The sequence below is a fragment of the Lynx rufus genome, unplaced genomic scaffold, assembly GCF_022079265.1.
Source record: "Lynx rufus isolate CCGP_SWC_20201006 ecotype Redwood Valley unplaced genomic scaffold, mLynRuf1.p SCAF_11, whole genome shotgun sequence".
NCBI classification, from domain to species: Eukaryota; Metazoa; Chordata; class Mammalia; order Carnivora; family Felidae; genus Lynx; species Lynx rufus.
In genome coordinates, this window is record NW_025814825.1 from 54,129,455 (window position 1) to 54,152,406 (window position 22,952).

At 46.5% G+C, this 22,952-nt stretch overlaps 1 protein-coding gene across 1 annotated transcript in view; it reads right to left on the reverse strand.

Annotated features, from left to right (window-relative positions):
* Window positions 1-14,313: 14,313 nt before the first annotated feature.
* GFRA1 (GDNF family receptor alpha 1) overlaps window positions 14,314-22,952 on the reverse strand; it is a 208,667-nt gene continuing 200,028 nt past the window's right edge. The window contains exons 7-9 of the mRNA XM_047073494.1: window positions 18,741-18,794; window positions 17,503-17,607; window positions 14,314-16,476 (exon numbers count right to left, since the gene is read on the reverse strand). Of these exons, the coding sequence (XP_046929450.1) occupies window positions 16,432-16,476; window positions 17,503-17,607; window positions 18,741-18,794 (204 nt within the window). The 3' untranslated portion in view covers window positions 14,314-16,431. The remainder of the gene's footprint in view (window positions 16,477-17,502; window positions 17,608-18,740; window positions 18,795-22,952) is intronic.

The following is a 22,952-nucleotide window of genomic DNA, read 5'->3' on the forward strand; positions in this document are numbered from 1 at the left end:
TCTCTGCCAGCAGGTTAAACACGTGGTCGCATTTCTCAGAGTGTCTCTGAGCCTACACTTCTACCCTCTGCCCCTTTGCCTGCATCCCCAAACCAGGGATTTTCAAACATTTTGTTACATGACAGCATTCTCCAGTAGCCTATATGTACATGAGAATGGGGAGCGTGGAGGGGAGGGTGACAGGACAAGGAACTGCCGATCCCTTTACTTCAGCATCGACCCCAAACTCACCAAAGTCTCCAGCACTCCAGGGAGCAGTTTGAAGGTCACTGCCCTGGACAACTGAAACTACCTCCTAAAGGGCTCTCCTGGTTTTGCCCCCAAACCCTGCTGTCTGCCCCTGGCTGTGTTCTTCCCCTGCCAAAACGTGTTCAGTCGCTACCTGCTACCTGCATAACGGAGCCCATGTCCCATTGCCGGCCATGTGACTGTGGGCAAGTTACTTGCTCTCTGTGTCTCAGTGTCATAAACTGGCCCCATACACAGAGGTGAAGGAGAGACCAAGGAGAGGCAAGCTATTCCAGATGGGTAGGCAGCATACCTACAAGGATTATTCTGGGTAGCTGCAAGGCAACTTATCTCCACACCTGCCTGCCAATTCTTAAAAGTTTATACGGAGGTTTTAACTGGGTTCTGACCAAATGGCCTCAACACTCCACCACTGTTTCCAGGCTGTATCCCTGGGGCAGCTTCTGGGAATGAGGAAGGCAAGGGAAAGGCCCATTCCAAAGACGGGGGAGTGGGTGCAACCCTCCACTTGCCGGGTCCAGTTCACACGCCAACCAGCTGACAAGCCTCCTCAATGATTTCTCTCAACACATATCTATAAAATGGGGTTGCCGTGGTGTCAAATCCAATTGTGCATGTAAAATACTCAGCTCTGTGCCTGGCATATTATAAGCAAGGGTTCAGAAAATCTTAGATGGTGATAGATTTGTTATCTATATACATACCATACCTTTCTTACCTGGTTATAAACAATCTAGAACATTTATACTCTAATGCTTAATATGGAGTCTCATACACTTGAATATTTGCTCAGTTGGCATTTTGACTCCTGTGTAGCTTTGAGAGCTGTGGCCTGGGGCTTCTAGATCATTATTTCTCAGAGTGTGGGCTGGCGACTACATCTATCAGAATAATCCTGAATGTATGCAGATGCCTGCACCCCACTTCAGACCTACTGACCCAACATCTCTGGGGGCAGGACCCAGGCATCTGCATTTCAACATGATCATCCATGCATGCCCCACAGAGAATTCCAGATATCCGTGTTAAATCTTTGCCTCTAGGTCTATCCTAAGCTCACAGGACCTCTCTCAGCCTGGAGATAGTAATCCTTCGGTTCCATTTCCATCAGTCTGTCTGCAACAATATTCAATTTCAAAAACCTCCTTTGCCCCACGCTATTGTGCAATCAGCCCCACGCCAGAAATATTGACTTCAAAGCAAAAAATTCTTGCAAAGTTATTTGTCCTCTGGTTTAAGCGAAGATGTCATTTTGGGGGGATCAGGTCTTTTTGAGTGCCTGCTCCTGCTGTGTAACAATTCACTAGGAACAACAAAGGCTCTTCATTTTTCCTCCATTTATCTTCATGGTAAAGGCTTATTTTGGTCCCATGGCGGCAACTAATTAATTACTTAATGTTCTTTTGTATTTTTACCAACATTGGGCCAAATTTACGTCGTAGAACAAGCCATCCATACAGTATGTGTCATAATTACTGTTTTGCAATTTCACACCAGCAAAAATTTATTAAAACTTCACGACTCATTAATAGTAAGTGATCATAATCGCTTAATAGAAAAGGAAACTGTGCTAATGATGGCAGCCTTGATTAACGCATTTGACCTTAAGTCATGAAGTCAAGTGAAATTAATATCACTGAATGTTGAACATAAGGTTTTTTACAGTGCACATCATTTCAACCATCATAAAAGGCAAATAAACTAGTTTTGAGTTTGACTAGATTTGAAAGCCTTTTAACGCTTCACAACAAATTAAGGGAACGTTAATGAACTCCTATACAATGACAATTAAGTGACAGAATGTGAGTCGATGCAGAAATGGCTCTTTTCTATCAAGCGCTGGAGGAATGTTGTCCAACTGGCTGGGTAAACATGCAGACAGACGTGTCAGTAGGGTAGCAGCCTGTCTCCAAACAATTTAGTGTGTGGTAGGGAGATAGTCGGCAAGTCCTTGAAGACTTTACTCTTTCCTAACCAGATACATGTGTAGGGGTCTAGAAGGATACATGTGTGGGGGGGTTAGAAGGCATTGTAACCCAGAAGAATTTTAATCCTATTCATTTTTTTATTATTTAAAATTTTTAATGTTTATTTATTTTTGAGAGAGAGACAGAACATGAGAGGGGGAGGGGGCAGAGAGAGAGGAAGACACAGAATCCGAAGCAGGCTCCAGGCTCCCAGCTGTCAGGATAGAACCTGATGAGGGTCTTGAACTCAGGAATCGTGAGATCATTACCTGAGTGGAAGTCGGATGCTTAACCGATTGAGCCACCCAGGCGCCCTAATCCTATTTATAAGAACTAAGTAAGTGTCCCTTTGGATGCCATAGACTCTGCTCTGTGTCCCAAATGCAGATCTAATGGACTGGCCTCCCTTGTGTGAATGAGGTACCTCCTGCCCATGTGAAGTCTGCAAACTTCAGGCCCTGGGCAGAGGGGAGCAAGAAAAGTACATAAGCTTCCATGGGACAGGGGTTATATTCCTTTGATTCCCAAATATCATGTCCATCACATGGCAGGCCTCCAGTGAATTTATTTAGAGGGGAGGGAAGGAGCCTGGGGGAAACTCAGTTCATCCAGTCTTTCAGAAACAAGCTGTGTGGGCTCGGTTCCCCACTATGCACCAAGTCTGGGTCCTAGCACCATATTCAGTTTCATAGTCAGCGCCACCATCAGTCTGTATGGTCATTCTTTTAATGGCAGCGGCCGTTGCCAACATATGAACTTGAGAGTAACCCCCTGAGCTAGGTTCTATTATTTATACCCTTTGACAATTGGGGAAACAGAGGCTTAGAGAGGTCAGGAAACTTTGTCTCTGGAGTTTCTTTCTTTTGCCATCCATTGGGGATTGAAGGGGGGACTGTCTTCCCTTTTGGGGGGCATTTAAATCCTTACTGGGTCAGGGAGGCTTTTGCGCAAAGTGACAGTGCAAGGTCAGGGAGGCTCCCCTGTATGAACAGGGGAGCGAGTGAGGTGAGCTAGAGAGCTGTGCGTGCCCAAAGACAAAGAACCCACTGTGAGCTGGGGTTCCCAGAGGGGAGCTGCAGGTGAGTAAGCAATGGCAATGGGTGAACGTGGGAGGTGGGTGGAGGGAAGGCAGTGAATAGGGCTGCTTCTCCGTGTGGGGAGAAAGTAGGACAGAAATTTGGGAGGTGGCTTGCAGAGTCTGGTGATAGTGGAGTTCAGGAGAACTGAAGGGGAAGAGGCTGGGGGCTCGAGGCAGGTGACAGCCCATGGTGGGAGGCAGCAGGAACAGAGGGGAAAGGTGGATACAAGGGAAGGCACAGCCCCGCTGGCTAGTGGGATACAGGCAAGGAAATGTGAATGCAAGAGTGGAGGCTGGTGACGGGTTTGTGTGTATCCTATGCTTAAGGAGAGAATTTTGGATCTTTTCCTCTCCACCCCCTTGGAAACTCTGCTCCCTCCTGTAAAGGGGTCATTGCTCACCTGACTACTTAAGCCCAGCCTGGGGGTCCTGCTTGTGCACCTTTCACTTCTAGGCACCAACGAGCCCCATCGGTTCTGCCTCCCCAACCCTCCCACTCGTCTCCACGCAGTCTGACACCCCAGACCCTGCCCCACTGCCCCTTGCATGGGTTGCGTTCTCTCTGCCTCTTTGCTTGCCACATGCGAGATGGTGCCCACCTGCCTACAGCATCCACAGGGTCCCAGCATCTCTCCAGGGTCCCGTCTCTCTCCCCAGTCCCTCCGTCCTGGTCTGCTGGGCCGATTTTTCTCTTTCCAATGCACCATCCCCCTTCCCATCACTGTTCCTGTCTGGAGTGCTCTCTCTCCCCACTGGTGGTGCCTTCTTAACATGTAGGCTTTATATCTGAGGAGGCCTCCTAGGAGACACTTCCTCCGGTCACCCAGATTAAAGCTGGGTGAACCCAGTCCCGTTCATCATGGCCCCCCATTTATTCCAGAGTAATGTCACCATATATTTCTTTAGGGCTCTGCTGTGTGCCCTCACTGTAAGCACCTCACCTGAATTAGCTGACGTCACCCTCAGAATCACCCGGTGAGGTCGATGTCCTTCTCATCCTTGTTTTACAGACAAGGAAACTGAGAGCACTTGTCACCGTCATACTTTATTTGTTTACCTTCATAAATGCTCTAGGGCTACTGTGTAAGCTCAATGAGCCTTCCTGGGCGGGGACCTATGCGCGACACACACAGGCAAAATCTGCCGCCAGAACTCATTAAAATGTCGCCAACGATGATTGCCTCAAGGACAATTCTGTTTCACTGCCAGTAAATCCCAAATTAAGGAAAAAAAATCCAGACACCTACTTTAGTTCTTCGCATTACAAGAGGATTACCAATTTAAAACCTCAGGTTTCCTTAAAGATCTAATCCCTCTGTGGCTTTGAAAAAGGGTGTGATTTGCAGGAAGCCTTTTCTGGAACCATGCGGTTACCGGGTAACACTGAGGTGACAGGGCACACCCTCCAGTCAGGCTGCCCGGGTTCGGATTCTGGGGGCCCCTCTGATCTGTGCGGCTTTTCCAAGTTAAGCTGTGAGTCTCTTTTCTCATTGGCCAAATTGGGAGAGTAGCACCTGCCTCCTGGTCTGCTGTGAAGATTGAAAGTGATGCTCCGTGTTACACAGAGGAATGAGGGGCCCAGGGGAAGCATAGATTTTCTACTGGAAATGAGAAAAGGCAAGGAGCAAGCAGGGACCACATTAGGAATGCACTCAATGGAGGGGGGCTGGGAAGGTCTGGAGGCCCCAGATGGTGCCTGGGTGAGCTGGGCTTTACGGGTTCTGAGTGAGTCCCATGGGCAAGGCGAGCTGAAAGTGAGGCTCCCTGCGGGGCAGGCAAGGCCAGCTCGCCAGGCACCTAGAGGCCACCTGGTCCACCAGAGGGCAGTGCTGACACCTCCTTTGTTGCCCCTGCCCCCATACCTTGGTTTGCAACCCGGAAGCATTTTCGCATCATCCCGTCTCTGCGCTCCATTGTTCATCCCCCACGCTGAGGCTTATGGGCAAGTGAACTGCATGTAGCAAGATCGGTCGGCAGCTTAGGGATGAGTATCTGAAGTTGGCTATCCCCTAAACACAGAAGGGGTTATTCAAAGAACACTTAATACCCTGTAAAAAATGCCTTGAAGAACTCAGTGGAATAGAAGAATCGAGTCTACAGATGTACTCAGCAAAAGCTGATAGTCAATTAAAATAGTTTGCAATTCCTCAGTGAGTGGAGATGCCAGAAAAGGCCGGAAGGAAGCTGGGGGAGAAAGTCACGTGGTGGGGGGGTGCACTGGGGGAGCTGGAGTGAGGGCTGTACCGTCTCCCAGCCTGCTGACCTGACCGGATAAAGGTCTCTTTCCAAGCCTGCCCTGCTGCATCCACAAAATGGGGACAGTCAACGAGGTCTCCACCCACCAGGGGCAGCATCAAAGGAGTAGGTGCCCTGCAAGCTGAGAAACCTTCTAAGTTAAGGAGATGTTATCTGAGTACTGGACGGATCCTTCAGGGACAGAAACATTTTGGAAGAACAGAAACGGATAAGCTTTAGATCAGATTGTAGTTGCCTTCCTATTCGGATACTGGGTTCTTACGGACGACAGATGGTGTCAGGGATTCCTTTTTAATGGGCTGAGAAGGGAGCCAAACTTGGATGAGAAAGTGTCTGGTAGGAACCACCTTTTTCTTATTGCCTGCTGTACGTTTCTGTTCCATTTGGGTACTATTTTCTGAAGATCCCTTCCTGAAGCCGGAATGAAAGCCTTGCAAATTAAGGAATGGAGCTTGTGTTCCCTGAAAAGCAGGTGCCCCAGTCTGAGATAAGACCACGACAACTGCTTGCAGTGGTGTGAGACCCTGAGATGAGGGCTGCCTTGGCCATACGCTCTCCTTCCCATGTCTCCATGTTTTTCTAGGCCTGGGCAGAAGCAGGAAAGCTTCAAAATTTAGGGCAAGGCAGGGACTAAATGATTTCCCTGAGCCAGCCACCCTGCCAGGGATCTGGCCCTTGTCCCCCGCCACCTCCCCAGTGGCCAGAGCTCCCATTGTCTGCTGTCATCATTCCAAAGACAGAAGATGCCCAGCAAGTCACGGCAGGGAATCCGAGTAGGGTGACTGGGCGTCCCTGAAGTTGGAACTGGGCCAGGCACTTCCAAAGTTGGACAAGAAGAGGCCAGCTATATTTTTCTGGGCACAGTCCGTGGGCAAATTAGATCTTTCAAACATTTAGGCAGGCTTTTGTCACTTGGTGTTAACTGTGTACCTTACAACTACTTTAATTGGTTTCGTGTCTAGAATGAGGGACTGAAATGGAAGTGTGATTCTCGGGGGAGCAGTCCAGGTGCTCAGATGGCTTGTCATATTTCTTCTTTAATCTTCTGTTCTTTTCCTTAAGGTGAGGGAGGTAATCTAATTATCTTTTGAAGACAAGCTCCTGCCGCAATGTGTCAGCTTGGGCTGCTCTCATGACACGGCCCCAAGTGTGGCCGGAGGGAAATGAAATGGGGATGTGGGGAGTACCTGTGAGCTTTCCTGCCCAGAGACCAGAAGATGGTCCCCTTACAAAGCTTGAGGGCAGAGAACAGCTTAAAGAGACACTGGCATCCTGAAACTGAACCCGAGTCCCACTCTGCCTCCCTTGGCGATGTGACTTTGCATTAGTCACTTGCTCTCTCCGAGTCTCCATCTTTTCAGTCTCTTCAGTTGCAAAACTAGATTAATTCCATCTTGGAGTGGTTGTGAGGCCTGAATGAGATCACGTGCACAGGGTCCATCCGTCCCGGTGCCGGGGGAAGGGGTGCATGGTGGACGCTCAGTAACCAATGGTGTTTATTACTGGGCCATTGTTACCATGAGCCTTCCGTGGGCACCTGCCCACAAGTTAAGCCTTGACGCTCCTGTCACCAAAAGAGCTGACCCAGCCTCCCTTTGGGCTGGGTTATCCCTGTCTACATAGCGATAACTCACCTCATATCGCTAAACACAAAGTGAGGAATTATTAAAAACCCTCCCGCACACATGGTATGCACAGTGCCTATGAGGTACTTCTTCTCCAAACTGCAGCAATTCATCTGGAAAGAGGTTCTGTGGGGCAGTCACTCACTGCCTCTTAAGCTGTGTGGGGCTTCGCTGGATGAAGGGAGAAATTCTGGTGCTGGGGGTGTTCTGAATCAGGGTTGCACCTGCCCCTTTCCTCCAAAGCGGGGGCCAAACCCTGAATGGGGTTCCAAACAGCTACACAGTTCATCTTTCCTTTATATTTTATTCTTTAAAAAACAACTGGTAAAAATAGTACACAAACATGGTAAAACCTATATCCAGATAGAATTCATCCATCTGTCCATCCATCCGTCCATCCATCCATCCATCCCCTATTTATCCATCTATCCATCCATCTTTCTATTGTGTTTAGCTATCTATCATCTATCAATTATCTATCTATCTATCTATCTATCATCTTTCATCTATTATCTATCTATCATCTATCTAATCTACATTTCCAAAATGGATACGAGTAGTGCCATATTTTTCTTTGTTGTGTTCCTTGCCTTTTCACTTAATATACCATAAACCACTTCCAATTTCAGTGGATGTACATCTACTTTTTACAAACAGTTGCTCAATATTCCCTTGTCTGGATGCACCATAAGTTCTTTAACCAGCTCGCTGTTGATCGACGTTCAGGTTGTTTCAAGGATTTTGCCTCTCCAAATTACTCTGCGACAGAAATCCTTTGGCATAGACCTTGGCGTGTTGTGTAAGGATGCAGGGTAAATCCCTTTCAGTGGGATTGCTGGCTCAAAGGGGATATGGATTTTAAATTATGATACACGTTGTCAAATGGTTTTCTAAAAAAGATCACCCCTATTTATATACCCATCCAAGGTGTTCTCAGGCCAAATGCTCCCCTTATCTTTTAAACATGGTGCATTCTTTGCATAGCAGCCTGGATGGGGGAATCTTCATGGGGATAAAAGCCATCAGAGCAGCCAGTAGTGCCAGTTTATGTGACTTTTATGGATACTCCTGCTCGTATCTTTCACATCACTGTGTTTTTGTTTATGCTTTATTTATATCGCCAAATGCAAGCAGCTTTGTATCTTGTTCCTGTCACAGTTTTTATTCACTTTCTTGGCATTTCTCTCAGGGTTTTATTAGTCATTTCTTGTTCCAGCTCCTAAAATTTCTATCACCTGCATCCTGGGGACCTGGTTGTATTGAGAAGGTGATTAGAATACTAACCGGCTGGGGAAGGAAACCTGATGTCCCCAGAGCACATTTCCCTCTCCATTTCTGCTATGATTCAGGGGTCCTCCGAGTCCTGTCCTTCCCCAGAGGCCCGCCCCAGCCAGGTTCCTTTCCCTGTGAATGAACCTGTGGGTTTCTGCTCGGCGCTTGAGAAAGCCAAAGCCAGGGGGAATGTTGGGATCTGGGGTTTTGTCACACCTCTAAAACACCAGGCCCACCTCCAAATGCTCATAAACTTTGTATCCAAACTGTGGAGCCTGCTGGAAACCTTCTAAACCTGGTCATCTGAAAGTAGGCCCAGGAGACAAGGGAGTAGGAAAAGCCAGTTGAATGAAAAATCACAAAATTGCAGAGTCTCCAGCAAAACCCGGGCTTCTATCCTCTAAGCAGCAAGGTTTTCTTGCTCTTCAGTGGACTGCAAGTTGGACTGAAGCAAATCACCCTGTTGAAGTTAATTACTGTGTTTTGTGCTTGAATATCTTGCCTTAAAAAGCCCTGGTAGTGACAGGGTGTCTGGGTGCTTCAGTTGGTTAAGCGTCCAACTTCAGCTCAGGTCACAGTGTCAGGTTCATGGGTTCGAGCCCCGTGTTGGGCTCTGTGCTGACAGCTCAGAGCCTGGAGCCTGCTTTGGATTCTGTGTCTCCCTCTCTGTCTGCCCCCCTACCCCTGCTTGTGCTCTGTCTCTGTCTCTCAAAAATAAATAAACGTTAAAAGATTAAAATGAAAAAGTCCTGGTGCTGATAAGGTGCCAGAGATTATAACCTCCCCAGGGACACCGGGGAGTGATATTGGGAGCAACCACGATCACAATGTTATAATGCCCCAGGATAAAATCCAGCCTCCTGCAGTGAAAAGGCAATTTTCCTTGCCAGGTACTGAGCTAGATGCTGGAAATAGAGAAAAGAACCTACTCTGGTCTTTACTTTTTATCAAAATACTTACTATTTACAAGTTGACACAAATCATTCAATACACCTAGGATAGTATCTACAGAATCCACCAATCCTATCCTTCAAATACAAAATTGTATATGGAAGACGTAAAATAAGGATGAGGTATGGCCCTACGCAGAGCCTGATTCCTCCTGGCATGCATATGTGAGCTATTAGGGTGAGTTTCCAACAGTGGCTTTCAATCAGGGTGAGCCTTCTGCCCCCTCGAAGGGGTTTGACAATGTCCTCGGGGGCGGTTGCTACCACCATCCAGTGGGAAAAGGCCAGGGATGCTGCTAAACACCCTACAGCGGACAAGACCAGCCACCACCCCCTTCTACCCCCACAACAAAGAATAATCTAGAAGCATCTGTGTCAATCCCATTCAGTCCTCAGGAATCTCATCTCCTCCGCTGTCAGAAACCCCCCTATCTTGATACCGGGGCTCTCTCTGCGTTTGCAGATTTCAAGATCACTTTCCACTGAATTAAGAGAAAAGAATAAGACACCACAATCATGTTTTTTTTTGTTGTTTTTTTTTTAAAGAAAACAATGTTTATTAGGACATTCTGGGGTGGGGGGGGTGGCTGAACAGACGACGTACGTACATTCTGTAGTGCTTGAGCAGTGTGTCAACAGAAAATTCAAACATCACAAAACCACTTCCAAAGTCCCAAGAGCAAAACGTGTACTTCTATATGGAGATGTTCTTCCATGGGTGTCGGCGATAAAGCACACTGCCAACAGCTGTGTGAGGAAGCCGTGTGGGGATAACCCTGGAGAACATACAGGCTCCGCAGGAAAGCAGATACACAAGACGATGAGATACATGTATTGTCTTGTACAAATAGGAAACTCAGGAAACACACAGCGTAAAACCTCCTAACTGGAGGCTTCAATGAAGCTCACCATCTCCCTTACCCCAGCTCTGACGAGCCTGGGTGTCCGACCCCCTCTCCCAGGACAGAAATCTAAAACCATCCTAAAAAACCAGAATCGTTATTCCATTCCACCTGTATTGTTAACCTACACGAAACAGAAGGAGCAGAACCGGAGACACACCCTCGGGTTAAGAGTAGAAATGAAACACCCTCTAAAAGAATACAATCCCAAAGCCCCACATCCTGAATCTCACACAGCTTCTCAGCAGGAGGTGGATTAAACAAGAGAAAATAATTTCAATATCTAAGGGATAATGCACAGGAGATGAGAGAACTCTTTAAAGAACACTCTGTGGTGAAAAGTGTTCCCCCTCCTCCCCTAGGGGAGAAAGAGAGAGATGAAAAAAGATAGGTAATTAGAAGAAATAGAAGTCCCTGGATTTCGGGTTTCTGAAACCATGTCCTCAACCCTCTGAGGACAATCGACCATTTCTGAATCCAGAAAAGTCTGATTACTATAAGGCTGCAGCCAAATAAGGCAGGGCAGTCTGTAATTTGGTGCTACGGTTCCCATTCTTTTTCCCGCATTTCAGAAATGCTTTCAGCTGAAACTAAAGAATAAAAAGCCAGATTCCAGATCAAGCCTGCTTGGCAGACCAGGAGGAGAGGTGATGCTAGATCACACAGCCCTGTAGGAGTTGTGACACAGAGAGAGGCGCAGAGCTGTAGTGATGGAGCCTTAGGTGCTGAGAAGGCCCAGAGGACCTTCACCTGTACCTGCGACAGATGTCCTGCCTGGCCCCGGTTGACGGGTGACACACCTTTACCCACTCAAAACATCTTTGCGTGTCTCTACCCAGGACATCCCCGGGGTTCTCCAATTCTTTATCCTACTTTACCCTAGTTTTATAATCCGTGTTACACTCGCCGGCATCGAGGGTCTTTGTGTCTTTTCAAAGTTTTGCTCTTTCGAGCGAACACTGCTGGCTGCCTGCTTCCCTCGGCTAAAGCGGCTCTGGTGTCTCCTATTCCCACCAGCACCGTAGCTGGTACCTAGCAGCTGGGATGCTTCCACTGGCATGGTGACCCGGCCTTGCTCCCAGCCCTCCGAGACCTCAGAGGATGACCCCACCTGGTTCTGGGTGGTGGCCCAGCAGCGGTGAGGATACGTGTGTCTGCCTTCTCCAAGTTGCTTGGGCTGGGCAGGCTGGTGTGTGCATATTGACTGGGACTTACGACCTCTTAAAGCCGGAGTCTGGAAAACGGCTTCTTGGACTATTAATAAAGACAATTTAGATTCTCCGAAGGATGCCGAAGTGAAGGGTTCTGCCATCCAGAAAAGATGGGTGTTTCCCTAAGCTGCAGTCAGAGGGCCTTGTATTTTCAAGTTACTACTCACGGAGGAGGCTCAGTCTTGAACGATGGCTCGCTCAACTAGACCAGAGGTTCAGTAAATGCGAATTGAAGACCACTCACGTTTGCCTTCTCAGGATGCTGGCACGAGCCTGGGCTTGGTCTGGGACTGGTGGAGTGGTCCACCTTTCTGGCCACCATCCTGCACTTGAGACAGATTAAATCATCAGCAGACTCAGTAGCTAATTTCCCATGAAAGCAGTCCGCCTCATTTAGGGGTCCTGTCCTTTCTGGGACTGACTGGTCAAGCTCAGCTCCTCTGGGGAAAAATGCTGATTTTTCATCTCTCAGCAGGAAACACAGTAGGCAGATCTAAAGCTGCTTTGATTCTAAAGCTTTGTCGGACCCTTCCTTTCCAGGTCACCCTCAATAACCTCAGGACACCTTAACTGTTGGTGCACAACAGCTCAGTGACAGCAAGACGGTGCAGATAGACTGGTTCTTGCTGCCATATTACAAAATGAAGCCCTTCAATGCCCCCAAAGATTTTCATTCATGCAGCGTTGTTTAAGTACCTACTGTGAGTCATGCTTTCTGTTAGGAAAGGCTAGGTGAGCGGGAAGAGATGCTAAAATGAGAGAAGAAGCGGATGGTCTCTGGCCAGTTTCTTGGCACTTTCTACAAAAGGAAAATGGGGATGGGTAAGAAAACCCTGAACGGATGAAGAGAAGAAAATCAGAGAAAACCTTTTATTGATGCTGGTGCTGGGCTTGGCAGCTGCCCTTGAGCAAAAATAAACTCCCAGTGGCAGTGGGACAAGACGCTGATGTTGGCACCTGCCAGAGGGAGACAGCCGAAGTCGCAGCTGTGCTGGTCAAATGAGCCTGGAGACCTGAGGGGGCTAGGACCTCAATGACTGTTAGCAGGCTGTGGTTCTCCGCAGGCAGTTTATTGAAATGGGGTTTGTGTGTCTTCCCACCCCTCCAGGCTGGATCCCAGAACAATCAGAAGTGCAGGTGGCACATCTCACTGAAAGACCCCAGGCTACCTCCGGGGGTGGGGGAGGGAGGAGAAGCTCATCAGAGAGCCCCTGGAGCAACAAAGAGATGCCTGGCGAGGATGAGCAGACGAGACATCCGACATCCGAAGGCTAAGAAGAGGGAGCTTCTTGCATGGATGAACTTCCTACTTGGGGATTAACATCACCATCAGATCACCTGACTCCTGAGAGAGGCTCCTCTGTCTTTAAAAAGCCAGGGTTATATGTAAAACGGGAGTCTGGCAGAACAAGAGTTAATCTGGGTAGGATTAATTTTAGAGTGATTAGGATGAAAAATCGATGGGAAGGGACCCTGTTAAATACTTAAGTGATAAAGAACAGGGGGGCTGGGCATCAGTTATCAACATGGAAGAGAACACAATCAGCCCAGTTCTTCAGACAACCTTCCTTGTGAAACGAAAGACATGTCCCACTAAATACATCCCAGGATGAAGCCAGTGGCAAAACCCATAGACCTAAAGCCTCTGCAGTGAGAATGTATTCATATGTATAGTCCTCCCGAAAAATTCTCGACAACAGGCTTACAACAAACCGTCACTTGGAATGAAGAGCTGTGGCAAAGTCAAGAAGGGTCAGATACATACATGAGATGCCTATCTTAGGGATAAGAGAAACACGTAGCTTCTAAGGGTTTAAAACTGAATTCTCAGCTGTTTTGTATTTTTAGAATTTCTAAAAAGAAATTTCTATGTCATCCAGATATTAGCTCCAGCTTGCTTTCACAAAGGCGCTGCCGTCTAATTCAAGGGACTCTGGCTATTTTGTTAGGACAAGGTTCCTATGTGGACCAGTAAGGAAGCCCAGTGGACCGCATGATCCATCCACCCATGGCACTCGGCCTCGTGTTGCACCTTCGTTGTACTTTCTCTCTCCAAACTCCCTGAGTTCAGGGCAAACGCGCCTTCTGTCATCTCTGTGCCCACGCCGTTGGTAATTCCCGCCCATCTGTTGCCATTGCTTTTTGGTCTTTCTTGAAAAGATAGGTCTCACATGGTCTCATTTGCTTTATCAAAGAGCAGAAGCAACAAAGATCACAGGGGTATGAATCCAGGAGATCAAGAACAGTGTTGAAAGAGAATCAGAAAATGTGAACTCACTTAAGCAGCCCTTTTCTGGTCCACAGTTTATTGACTCCGAGAAGTCATGCGTGTCTGACCACATGAATGAAAACTTACTTTCCAAATGATGGCTCCTCCAAAGCCACGATTTTGTAAATAGTAACAAGAGAATTACATTTTTTGCTAGATTCTAAGGAATTTGCTAATTAGACAAACTTTCACTGCCCTTCTCTTTTCCCCACTAGCACTTTACATGGAGTCAAAAACGCTTCTGCTCTGCTCCCTTCCTAGTTCAGCCGATGGAGTGTTTGGGAGTGTCTAATTTGAAGTACAAAGGGACAGGTGGGTGACAGGATGCAGCTGGAGGGGACCCGTTCTTGGGGCGTACGCATGATAGGAACGGTCTTCATACAGACCAAATCAAAGGCCGCGGCAGCTCCAGAGAAACACTGTCCCACATTTGACTAACTCAAAGACAGTTTCTAAGACACTTTTTACTGCAGGATAAAGAATTGTTAAATAGTTTTATTTATTTATTTATTTTTTCAATGAAAACCACACTCCTATCACACTCTGGATACAGTTCGCTACACTTAATAAAAAATAATCTATGTAATTCTCAACTTACGCTCTAGGGACTTGAAACAACTCAGATATGGAAAAATAAACATCGAAGTGGCATTCTGAATCCTTCTCTTTATTGTGCGCTGCTTTTTCCTTCATGTGCTCTATTAAACATACACTCATACACTCAAACATACATTGGTCAAAGATATTCAACATCACAGTGGAATGAATGTGCTTCCAATGAATTTGGCAATATCGCCCTTCTTTTGGGTTCTCTTAAATAAGCAGGGCGTGGCTAGACTCGAGGTGAGAGTCGTGGTCTGCACGGACGTAAGTTACTATTTTTGTTTGGTCAAAATCAACGACAAAGAGATGCTTTCTGCAAGAGGCCCAAACCTCAGCAGACAGCCCTTGCATTTGGTGCTACCCTAATTGCAGGGACAGAGGGACAGGAAGTAATCACTTTTGCTTTCAGCACTGCACAAGGAAGTCAAAGATTTGAGTCACTTGCCTGCTTTAGTCCTGGGACAAAGGATGGTGGTGTTTCAGGTCCACGGTGTTAAACTGAGAATCACACCGGACAGCAGAAACACTTGCTCGGCAGTATTTTGTAAGAATCTCTCTAACATGGTGTCATTGAACATCCTTCCCCCTGTTTATTGAATCAGCAATGTATTTTCAAATTTAGAATTTGGTAACTCTAATATGCTTCTCTCTGTGAAGAAAAATGAGATCTTTGTTGGTGATAGATGAGGCTTTCCAAAATTTAATTTATGTGTTGCACATCCCCGTGTTCTTCACTGAAGGCTACCCTTGTTAGCTCTGATAACTCGCACTTCCTCTTCGGTCATCTGAAGCCAATTACAGCTGCTGTTCACCGCAGAAGTAATCAATAGCTTTCTATAGTAGACCGCATAGAATCAGACCCATATACAATTAGTCCAATGTAGATACACAAAGATACCTTAATTAAAACAAAATACGCTCTGTAAGAGATATGCTTTCATAGATGACTGGAATTCCAAATATTTCGACACATTTAATGTGTTTATTCAAAGTCAGAGTCTTTATGAAACCTTTCACGACTCAAATCTGTTTGATGAATTTCCCTTGAAAACAGTTTGAACTGAAAAAACTCAGTACTTGGTATTATACATTTATGTTTATTAACATTTGGATATAAATGTACTTCAAACACCAATAAGAGCTAAAAGACTATGCCTTTATCTTGGATCGAACAGACTTCCCACCCCAGTGATTTGATTAATTCTTACAAGGCAAACATCAGCGGGCAAAGGGGATCAGTATGAACTGTGCACCTTGAGTTCCTCCTCCAGCCCCCCTACTGATGTGGGAGAGATAATGCTCCCAGCACTCTCTTCAGGTGGAATCTCCTCTTCTCTACTCAGTGTTGGAGAAGCATGGCTCCTAGCACTCAATCATTGCAGATTCGGAATGTCGCCATCAACCAGACTTTGAAAGTGCACTTCAGGGTCTACTTGTTTAAGGATGAGAATGATGGAAGATGATGTGCAGTGAACAAGCCAGATGCCTTGTATCCAGAGTCCTGTTCCTTATATCTTTACCAGCCAACTCTTCTCCACAGACCTATCATTGGTCCTCCTGATCCACAGCCTTCTTTCTTTCCCACACAGTCTGTCAGAGTCTGTCATGGAGGACACACAACATAACAAGATGCAAGTAGGGTCCTGATGACCTTCAGACCAAATCACTCTAACCAGCGGCGAGGTCATCACCATTGAGAGTCAAGACAACCCTCAGGAAAAGACCCGGGTAGGCTGGCAAGGATCTGCTTCAGAAGAGAGGGCAGCAGGTCCCCGCCCTCCGTCCCAGCCAAACCAGTCTCTGTCAAGTCACATGAAAACCAAGGTACTGGATTGTGTCAACTGTCACAGGTGCCATCAGATTTTGCAGGGCATTGACAAATGGCCACCAGTTTCCTCACGGGAATGCACGCTTGCATGTCAAGAAATGATAAAGGACAACACCTGGCTGTTCTGTTTCCTCCTGCCTGTCCGCAGTAACGGGGTGCAGAGCTTTCTGCTAAAGCACAGACTCGTCCCAGTCTGCTTTTGAAGAGCTGTCTTCGTGAAGTTAACATCGGAGCGAACACCACTTACGAGAGGGGAAACGAGCTCCCTGTATTTTGTATTAAATCATCAGTAAAAAATGAAGACAGTATCAGTACTTTCAAAATATAGAAAGCCAATAGTTGAAATCATTTGGTAGTAAAATTTTTTTCCTACATATAACTTCATACGTGTAAAGAGTATTAGAGTGACATATCGGCTATATTGGACTCCTGTTAGTTAAAGGGCTTCTCGCTCAGGGAAGGCTTAGGAGAGTGTCGTTCAACAATCAAGGTACTGCAAACGTTCATGCACACTCGCCTCCCCCCACTCCCCTCCGCCACACTGACTAGAAGACAGACACTACGTTTGGATGCAACAGGTGTCTTTTGTTTGGTAGGAGAGTGTAGAACTGTTTGTAGTACACAATGTGGAAAATGTTAGTACATATAGAAAAGGTGAACATTGATGCAAATTGGTTTGCACAAAGTCCATCAAGATCCCCTTGATGAGGATCTTTGCTTTGTGACAAAAAAAAAAAAAAAAAATCCCACCAAAACCTGCACCCATGTTAGGCTAAAATGATGTCATTAGAAACCAGTCATTACGTGACTCTGGAAGATTCTTTAACAATACTAACTCCTTTCTCTTGCTAGTAACGGCCAGAGGTAAATTGTTAAAGTCATCGACATCATCATGTAAAACATGGGCCCAGTTTGTTAGACAGCCAAGTTTACAAACTCCCCCTTTACGACACAGCATGCCCCAAAGCCTTTTGAATTTGGAATGTAGCACAGCATCAGGTATCCCATAGAAGCCCTAAGGTTCACAAGATTTCTTAAAAAAAAAAAAAAAAAAAAAGGAAGAAAGAAAAAAGAAAAGAAAGAAAGAAAAAGTTCCAGTTGAATGAAACTGTTTTCCCAGTGTCTCAACTGAGCTCCTAAAACTGGAATTTCAGATATACAAGAGGACAGGAAACAGATAGCTTGGTTTTTGTCTTTTTACATGTCCGCATTGTTGTTTTTTTTTTTTTTTTTTAATGCAGCTACGATGTTTCTGCCAAAGATAAAGACAAAAAGGTGGACAGGGCGGTTACCACCAGAACCAGCAGCGGGCGCAGACCACACGTTGGAGGAGCAGCCATTGATTTTGTGGTTATGTGGCTGGAAGCACCAGCAAGGCCGTTCTTTTCGTAATCACGCTGTAAGAGAGAATACTTTCATTATCACCCACTACATGTCTTCCTTCCATCCCAGTGTATTTAAACCACACTCTTTCTCTCTCCCGACCCCGCCTCCCACTGGCTGCACCACTCACTAAAGCTGATCCAAGGTATTACCACATACGGAGACTTCAATTCACTGACTTGTACTCAGGAAGGAATCCTGAATCTGGGTTAGAATCGGATGCCTTAGGATAAAACGGACAACACCTGCTTCTTGCCCCTCTGCTATGGATTAATGAAATCCTCTTGTGGGACAGCGCAGAGCCTTCATTCACTCCTGCCTCCTGGGTCTGCCAGTAGCTGTGCAAATGGAACCTTCTCCTTCTGGTAGCCGTGGGCCCTTCCCAGCGTGGAAGAAGGGCACGAAGAATCAGCTTAGAAAAGATACTGGCCCAGGCAAGTATCAGTTCATGTGGAGATGGGCCACAAAGTGCCTTGAGACCGGCAGAGCAGTCGGCAACGTTTCTCTCCATTTGCCCGCCCAACCCTAGGTTTTCCGGATAAAGGGGCCTGCCTTGATTGTCAGGTGGAAAGCCCACACCAGAACTCAGGCTTTCTGGCCCCCAGTCAGCGCAGCTGTCCCAAGACGGATGACTCCGTCTCCACCACAGCACCCACTCAGTCCCAGAATGCCACATCCCAGCGATCGGCACACTACAGAATCTTCGTCTCATCTGGAAAACAGGGAGAGTAATGTGGCCTGCTAATGTGGCCTGCCCGAGACATCACTGGGTTGCTGCAGAGGTCAAAGGGACTGCGCACAGAGTAAGCAGGGGGATTTGTTGTCTGTCTTGTCCCGTGCCGGCTGATTTTACGCGACTCTGGTCACGTAGTCTCCGGGCACCGGAACGACAGCATCCGTGCTGGGTCCAGCTCCGAGATGACGCTCCTGGGTGCCACGCTTTCTCCTAACTTCGTGGCCTGGGATCCGCAGACTGCACTTGGCACCAAGGCCAGAGGGACATGGAAGGTGCCAGAGATCTTTTTCTGGACCTGAAACCTTGTTGCCTTTGAGCCTTGACATCATCACCCGCCTTTATATCATCACCAGGGGCCCAAAGGCTCCGTCTCTAGAAAGGCAGGGAGACCCAGAGAGAAACAGAACTTACATCAGAAAGACAGAGGTGCGTGCTGCCCGACACATTGGATTTCAGCTTCTGTGCCTGAAGGAAAACAAACACACACACACATAAAATCACTCATATACAGTATGGAATAACAATTACTGATGATCCAGTCAGTTTTCTAGGGCAAGGCCATTGACAGAAATATGTGAGCCACAACTTTGAGCCTATATATAATTTAAAGTTTTCCGGTAGCCACGTAGGTAAAGAGATAAAGGTGAGGATAACTGTAATAATACATCTTATTTGACCCAATATATTATCATTTCAACACGTAATCAATATAAAAAGTTATTAATGGGATACTTTACATCTTTTTTTCATACCAAGTCTTCAAAATCGGGTAGGATTGACCTAGCACATCTATTTCAGACCTGCCCCATTTCAAAGGCTCATTAGCTACTTGTGGCCCCTAGTGGAAACGGCACAAGACTAGGTTACTAAAGGCAAAGTTTTGAAGTCCTTCATATTGGGAACTCATTCATATCTCTAAATATTAATTTTCAGCATGTGCCTTCGAGGGAAAAACGTGGCAATAAAAATTCCCATCCGTTGGTAATACAGAGATACGTCTCCCCACAGCTTATCTACTTGTTTATTCTTCGCTTCAGTCAACAAACAAAAGCGTATAGTCCCTGGGCTCCCAGGGCTGCTCTCTAGTTGAGTCAACCGCTCACTGCTTGCGAGTGACGGCACAGGGCAGAGACTCTTAGAGATGGGTCCCCTGGAGGGACAGTGCAGGGCATCACAGATCCCGATGCAGCACTCCTAAAACTGCTTCCAGGGCGGTGGGGAGGGGGCTGAGCCCTGAAGGCATTTAAGCTCCCTGTCGCCTTGCACTGGAGAAAGTCCCCACCGAGCTTCCGCCAGAGAACTGAGTTGAAGGAAACGTTCCAGCGCTCAGTTACAATGAGAACTGCTGACCCAGTACAGCCCTTCTGTTTTATAAAGGAAAACAGAGTACAGTGAAGTTAAGTGACTGTTCCAAGGTCACAGAGCAGTTTACTGGTAGAGACAGGACACAGACCAGGTGTCTAAAACTCTTGAAAGCAAATGTGCTCTTTCTTCCATTACAGTGTTTCTCCCAGGCAATCCTGGCATGCTTGATGCTTCATGTTCTACCTGCCTCCAAATCCAAACGAAGACCCCTTCCCCCAGAATAGGAATCTGTTGGCACCAAAGACAGAGAGCTCATGTGCCAACAGGATGACCGTGGTTAAGCACCGCACCTGAATCAAGCAGTGTCTGGGCAATCAGCTCTGAGTGAATGATGCTGGTGGGCTGCCTGCTGCAGGAAGACTTTTGCAACTCCTTGAAGACATGCTAGGCTGATGATGGCACGTTCACCCAAGGAGTAATTTACTGACCATAATGCTACTTGAAAGGCATCATAATCTTTACCTATATTTGCATATGCCAGCTGTGAATATGAAATAGAAACCTTTAAACAGGCATCAAGAATAAGACACTGTGAAGCATCCCCAGGCTGTTCAAAGGTCACAAAATGTTATATATAAGAAGATCAGAGGAGGAATTGAAAGAGCAATTGAACCTTACTCAAAAGCCTACTTGTAATCTGTAGTAATAGCAAATCTGGTCCATTGCACTGTCACCTGCAGAAAATAATGTACAGAACTTTACATGTTTTATTTCTGTTCAAGATTGGAATTGTGCCCAGATACCAAAATGGTCTTAAAACATCACATTTTCTTTTTTCCTTGCCTGTGCATAATCTACAAAAGACACAAACCCTTGCTAAGGGCCTTTGCATAACTAAGAAGTTCACTAAAATGTACAGAGAAAGCAGCCTGACTTCTAGTCTGGAACACATTATGTCTTCAAGTTGTTGCTGTGCTGTATCATAGCTACACTATGCCTCAGTGTCCAAAACCACAGCCCTCTAAGTTCTGAGGGTCAGGTGGGTCTCCTTCCTACCTTGTTCCGTATGATTAGCACCAGTAAGTAGCACTGTACTCATTATACGTACACGCTGAGATGCCCATTAGCTACACTTAGTCATTTCAGGAACCTCTTGAAATACTACCATAATGCCCATTGTTATTAAGTGCAGTAAAACCTTGGACTGCGAGTAACTTGTTCTGCGAGTGTTCCACAAGACAAGCAAACATTTCTAATAAACTTTAACCTGATACGTGAGTGATGTCTTGCAGTACGAGTAGTACATGACGCCGATGTCACATGGTCGCAACTGAGCCAATGGTTCTTGAAGTTCGCTTTGACGTATGAGTGCTTCGGATTGCAAGCATGTTTCTGGAATGAATTATGCTCACAAACCAAGGCTGTACTGTTTTCGTAAAGGCACTTCTGCCAATGGATAAGAAAAAGTCTTCTGTCTTAACAGATTTTCATAGGTGGACTCTGGATCTGCCTATGTAGATTTCTGACCTTCACTCGTCATTGAGGGTTTCACACTGCGTACAGGCTTATAGGTTTGCAGGCTCTTCCCTTACATCTAGAAATAGCTGGGATAACGGCTCAATCACACAGGAAAATGCATTCAGACTAGCTCCAGGTCTATGAAGCCTCTGCGCTCTTCTTTTCCCAAAGTGGACATTTTGTTGGTCTCTATCTAAAGGAAAGGTCAACGTGAGGTCTGGTCACCCTGCAGCACCACTGACTTCACTGAAAGTGGAGGGAGCATCTCAAAGCTTATCTTGCCTTGAAGACCACTCTTGTTGGAATAACTGGGTAACCTTCAGAGTAAAAGTAATAATGTGCACCCAGACCACTGCAGATGCTCTGAGAAAACGCCTTCTTTCCCGTTAAGCACCTACCCAGCCCACAGAAAGACTTAGCACTCCAGAGGCTTAGAAGTGCACCCACACAGGCCTTCAGATACTCTGCTTACATAGTATATGAACACAGCTTCCCACTGAGAGGTATGGGTGGAAACTCCCAGCACTGCAGAGGCTGAGCTGAACAGCCCTGGAGTTCTACCTGAACCTCATGTGGACCGCAGGAAAGTCTAGGAGTCTGATTACAAGGTGAAGCACAAATGTTACCATTATTGGAATAGCAGGTGGCATCCGAGTAACAGAATCAAAAGATTGCACGTAGACATAGGGTTTGTTTGTCTTTTTCTTTCAATCGCACAGCAAACCTGAAGTGTATATTACAAGATGAGGGACAGTGGGTCTGCTGCCTGGACTGTCCACATCACGTACACGTGGAGCATTGCCACGCTGGGTACCTGGTGCCTTTAAGGGTTAGTAGGCTGCAGATGGAGGGGGCGGAGCCTGGGAGTTTAGACCCGTGTAGGTTCAGCTCGCTGCATGCTTGCGAGTTCTGTATCCAATCTTAACCCTTCTAGTGACACCGGGGTCAGAAATCTGATAAGCAGATCCGGAGTCCACTTAAAATCCAGCTCCTAAGACCCATTTTAGAAGCCTGAGCAACCTATGATTTCCACACTTTAAAGGCTGTTACCCTGGGCATTTTTGGAAACATCATTAAGCTGTCATTGTCTCGCTCATCGGGTATGACAAATACAAACAAAAATTAAAGGGTGGCTCCCACCTCCCACTATTGCAAAAAGTGCTTACAGACTTTAAACATCGTGTCTCAGGTGCTAAAAACTGGGATGGTCCCAGGAAAAGTTTTAAAAACCAGGAAAATTAAAAAAAAAACAAAAAAACGAAACACATAACAAAACGTCTGAGACCTTTTAAGGTATGAGGTAAGTTAGAAACTTACTTAAGAAGAGTACATTTTACTGCTGGGTTCTGAACTGGTAAAAATAAGGGTGTAATCCTGGAAGTGCTGGCTCAAGGTCCTGTCTGTGGGCCCAGCAGCCCTGCTCATCAACAGCATCTGCAGGGACCCTACACACAGCACGGCCAGCCTGGACCTATCTGGACGCCAAAACTTACGGCGTGGCTTTATGATACGGCATCTCTTTCAAAAAGGGAGAAGGATAAAGAGGAGGAGAGTGGATTTCATTTTTCTGAAAGCCAATTTTAACCACTGCCACAGCATGTTGAAAAATGAATTATTTAATCTCTTTTATGAAAGAGTGCCTCTTTGCAGCTAACTCGTACTTTCGCAGTTATGGAGGAAGCCACCTGACTCTGAGTTGAGGGGAAACAGCGCTACTAAAATACAGTACCACAGGGTTTTCATCTCCAGAAGAGGGAGGTGAAAGGGATACTGGAGAAGACTGTGTCCGGCTCAGGAGCC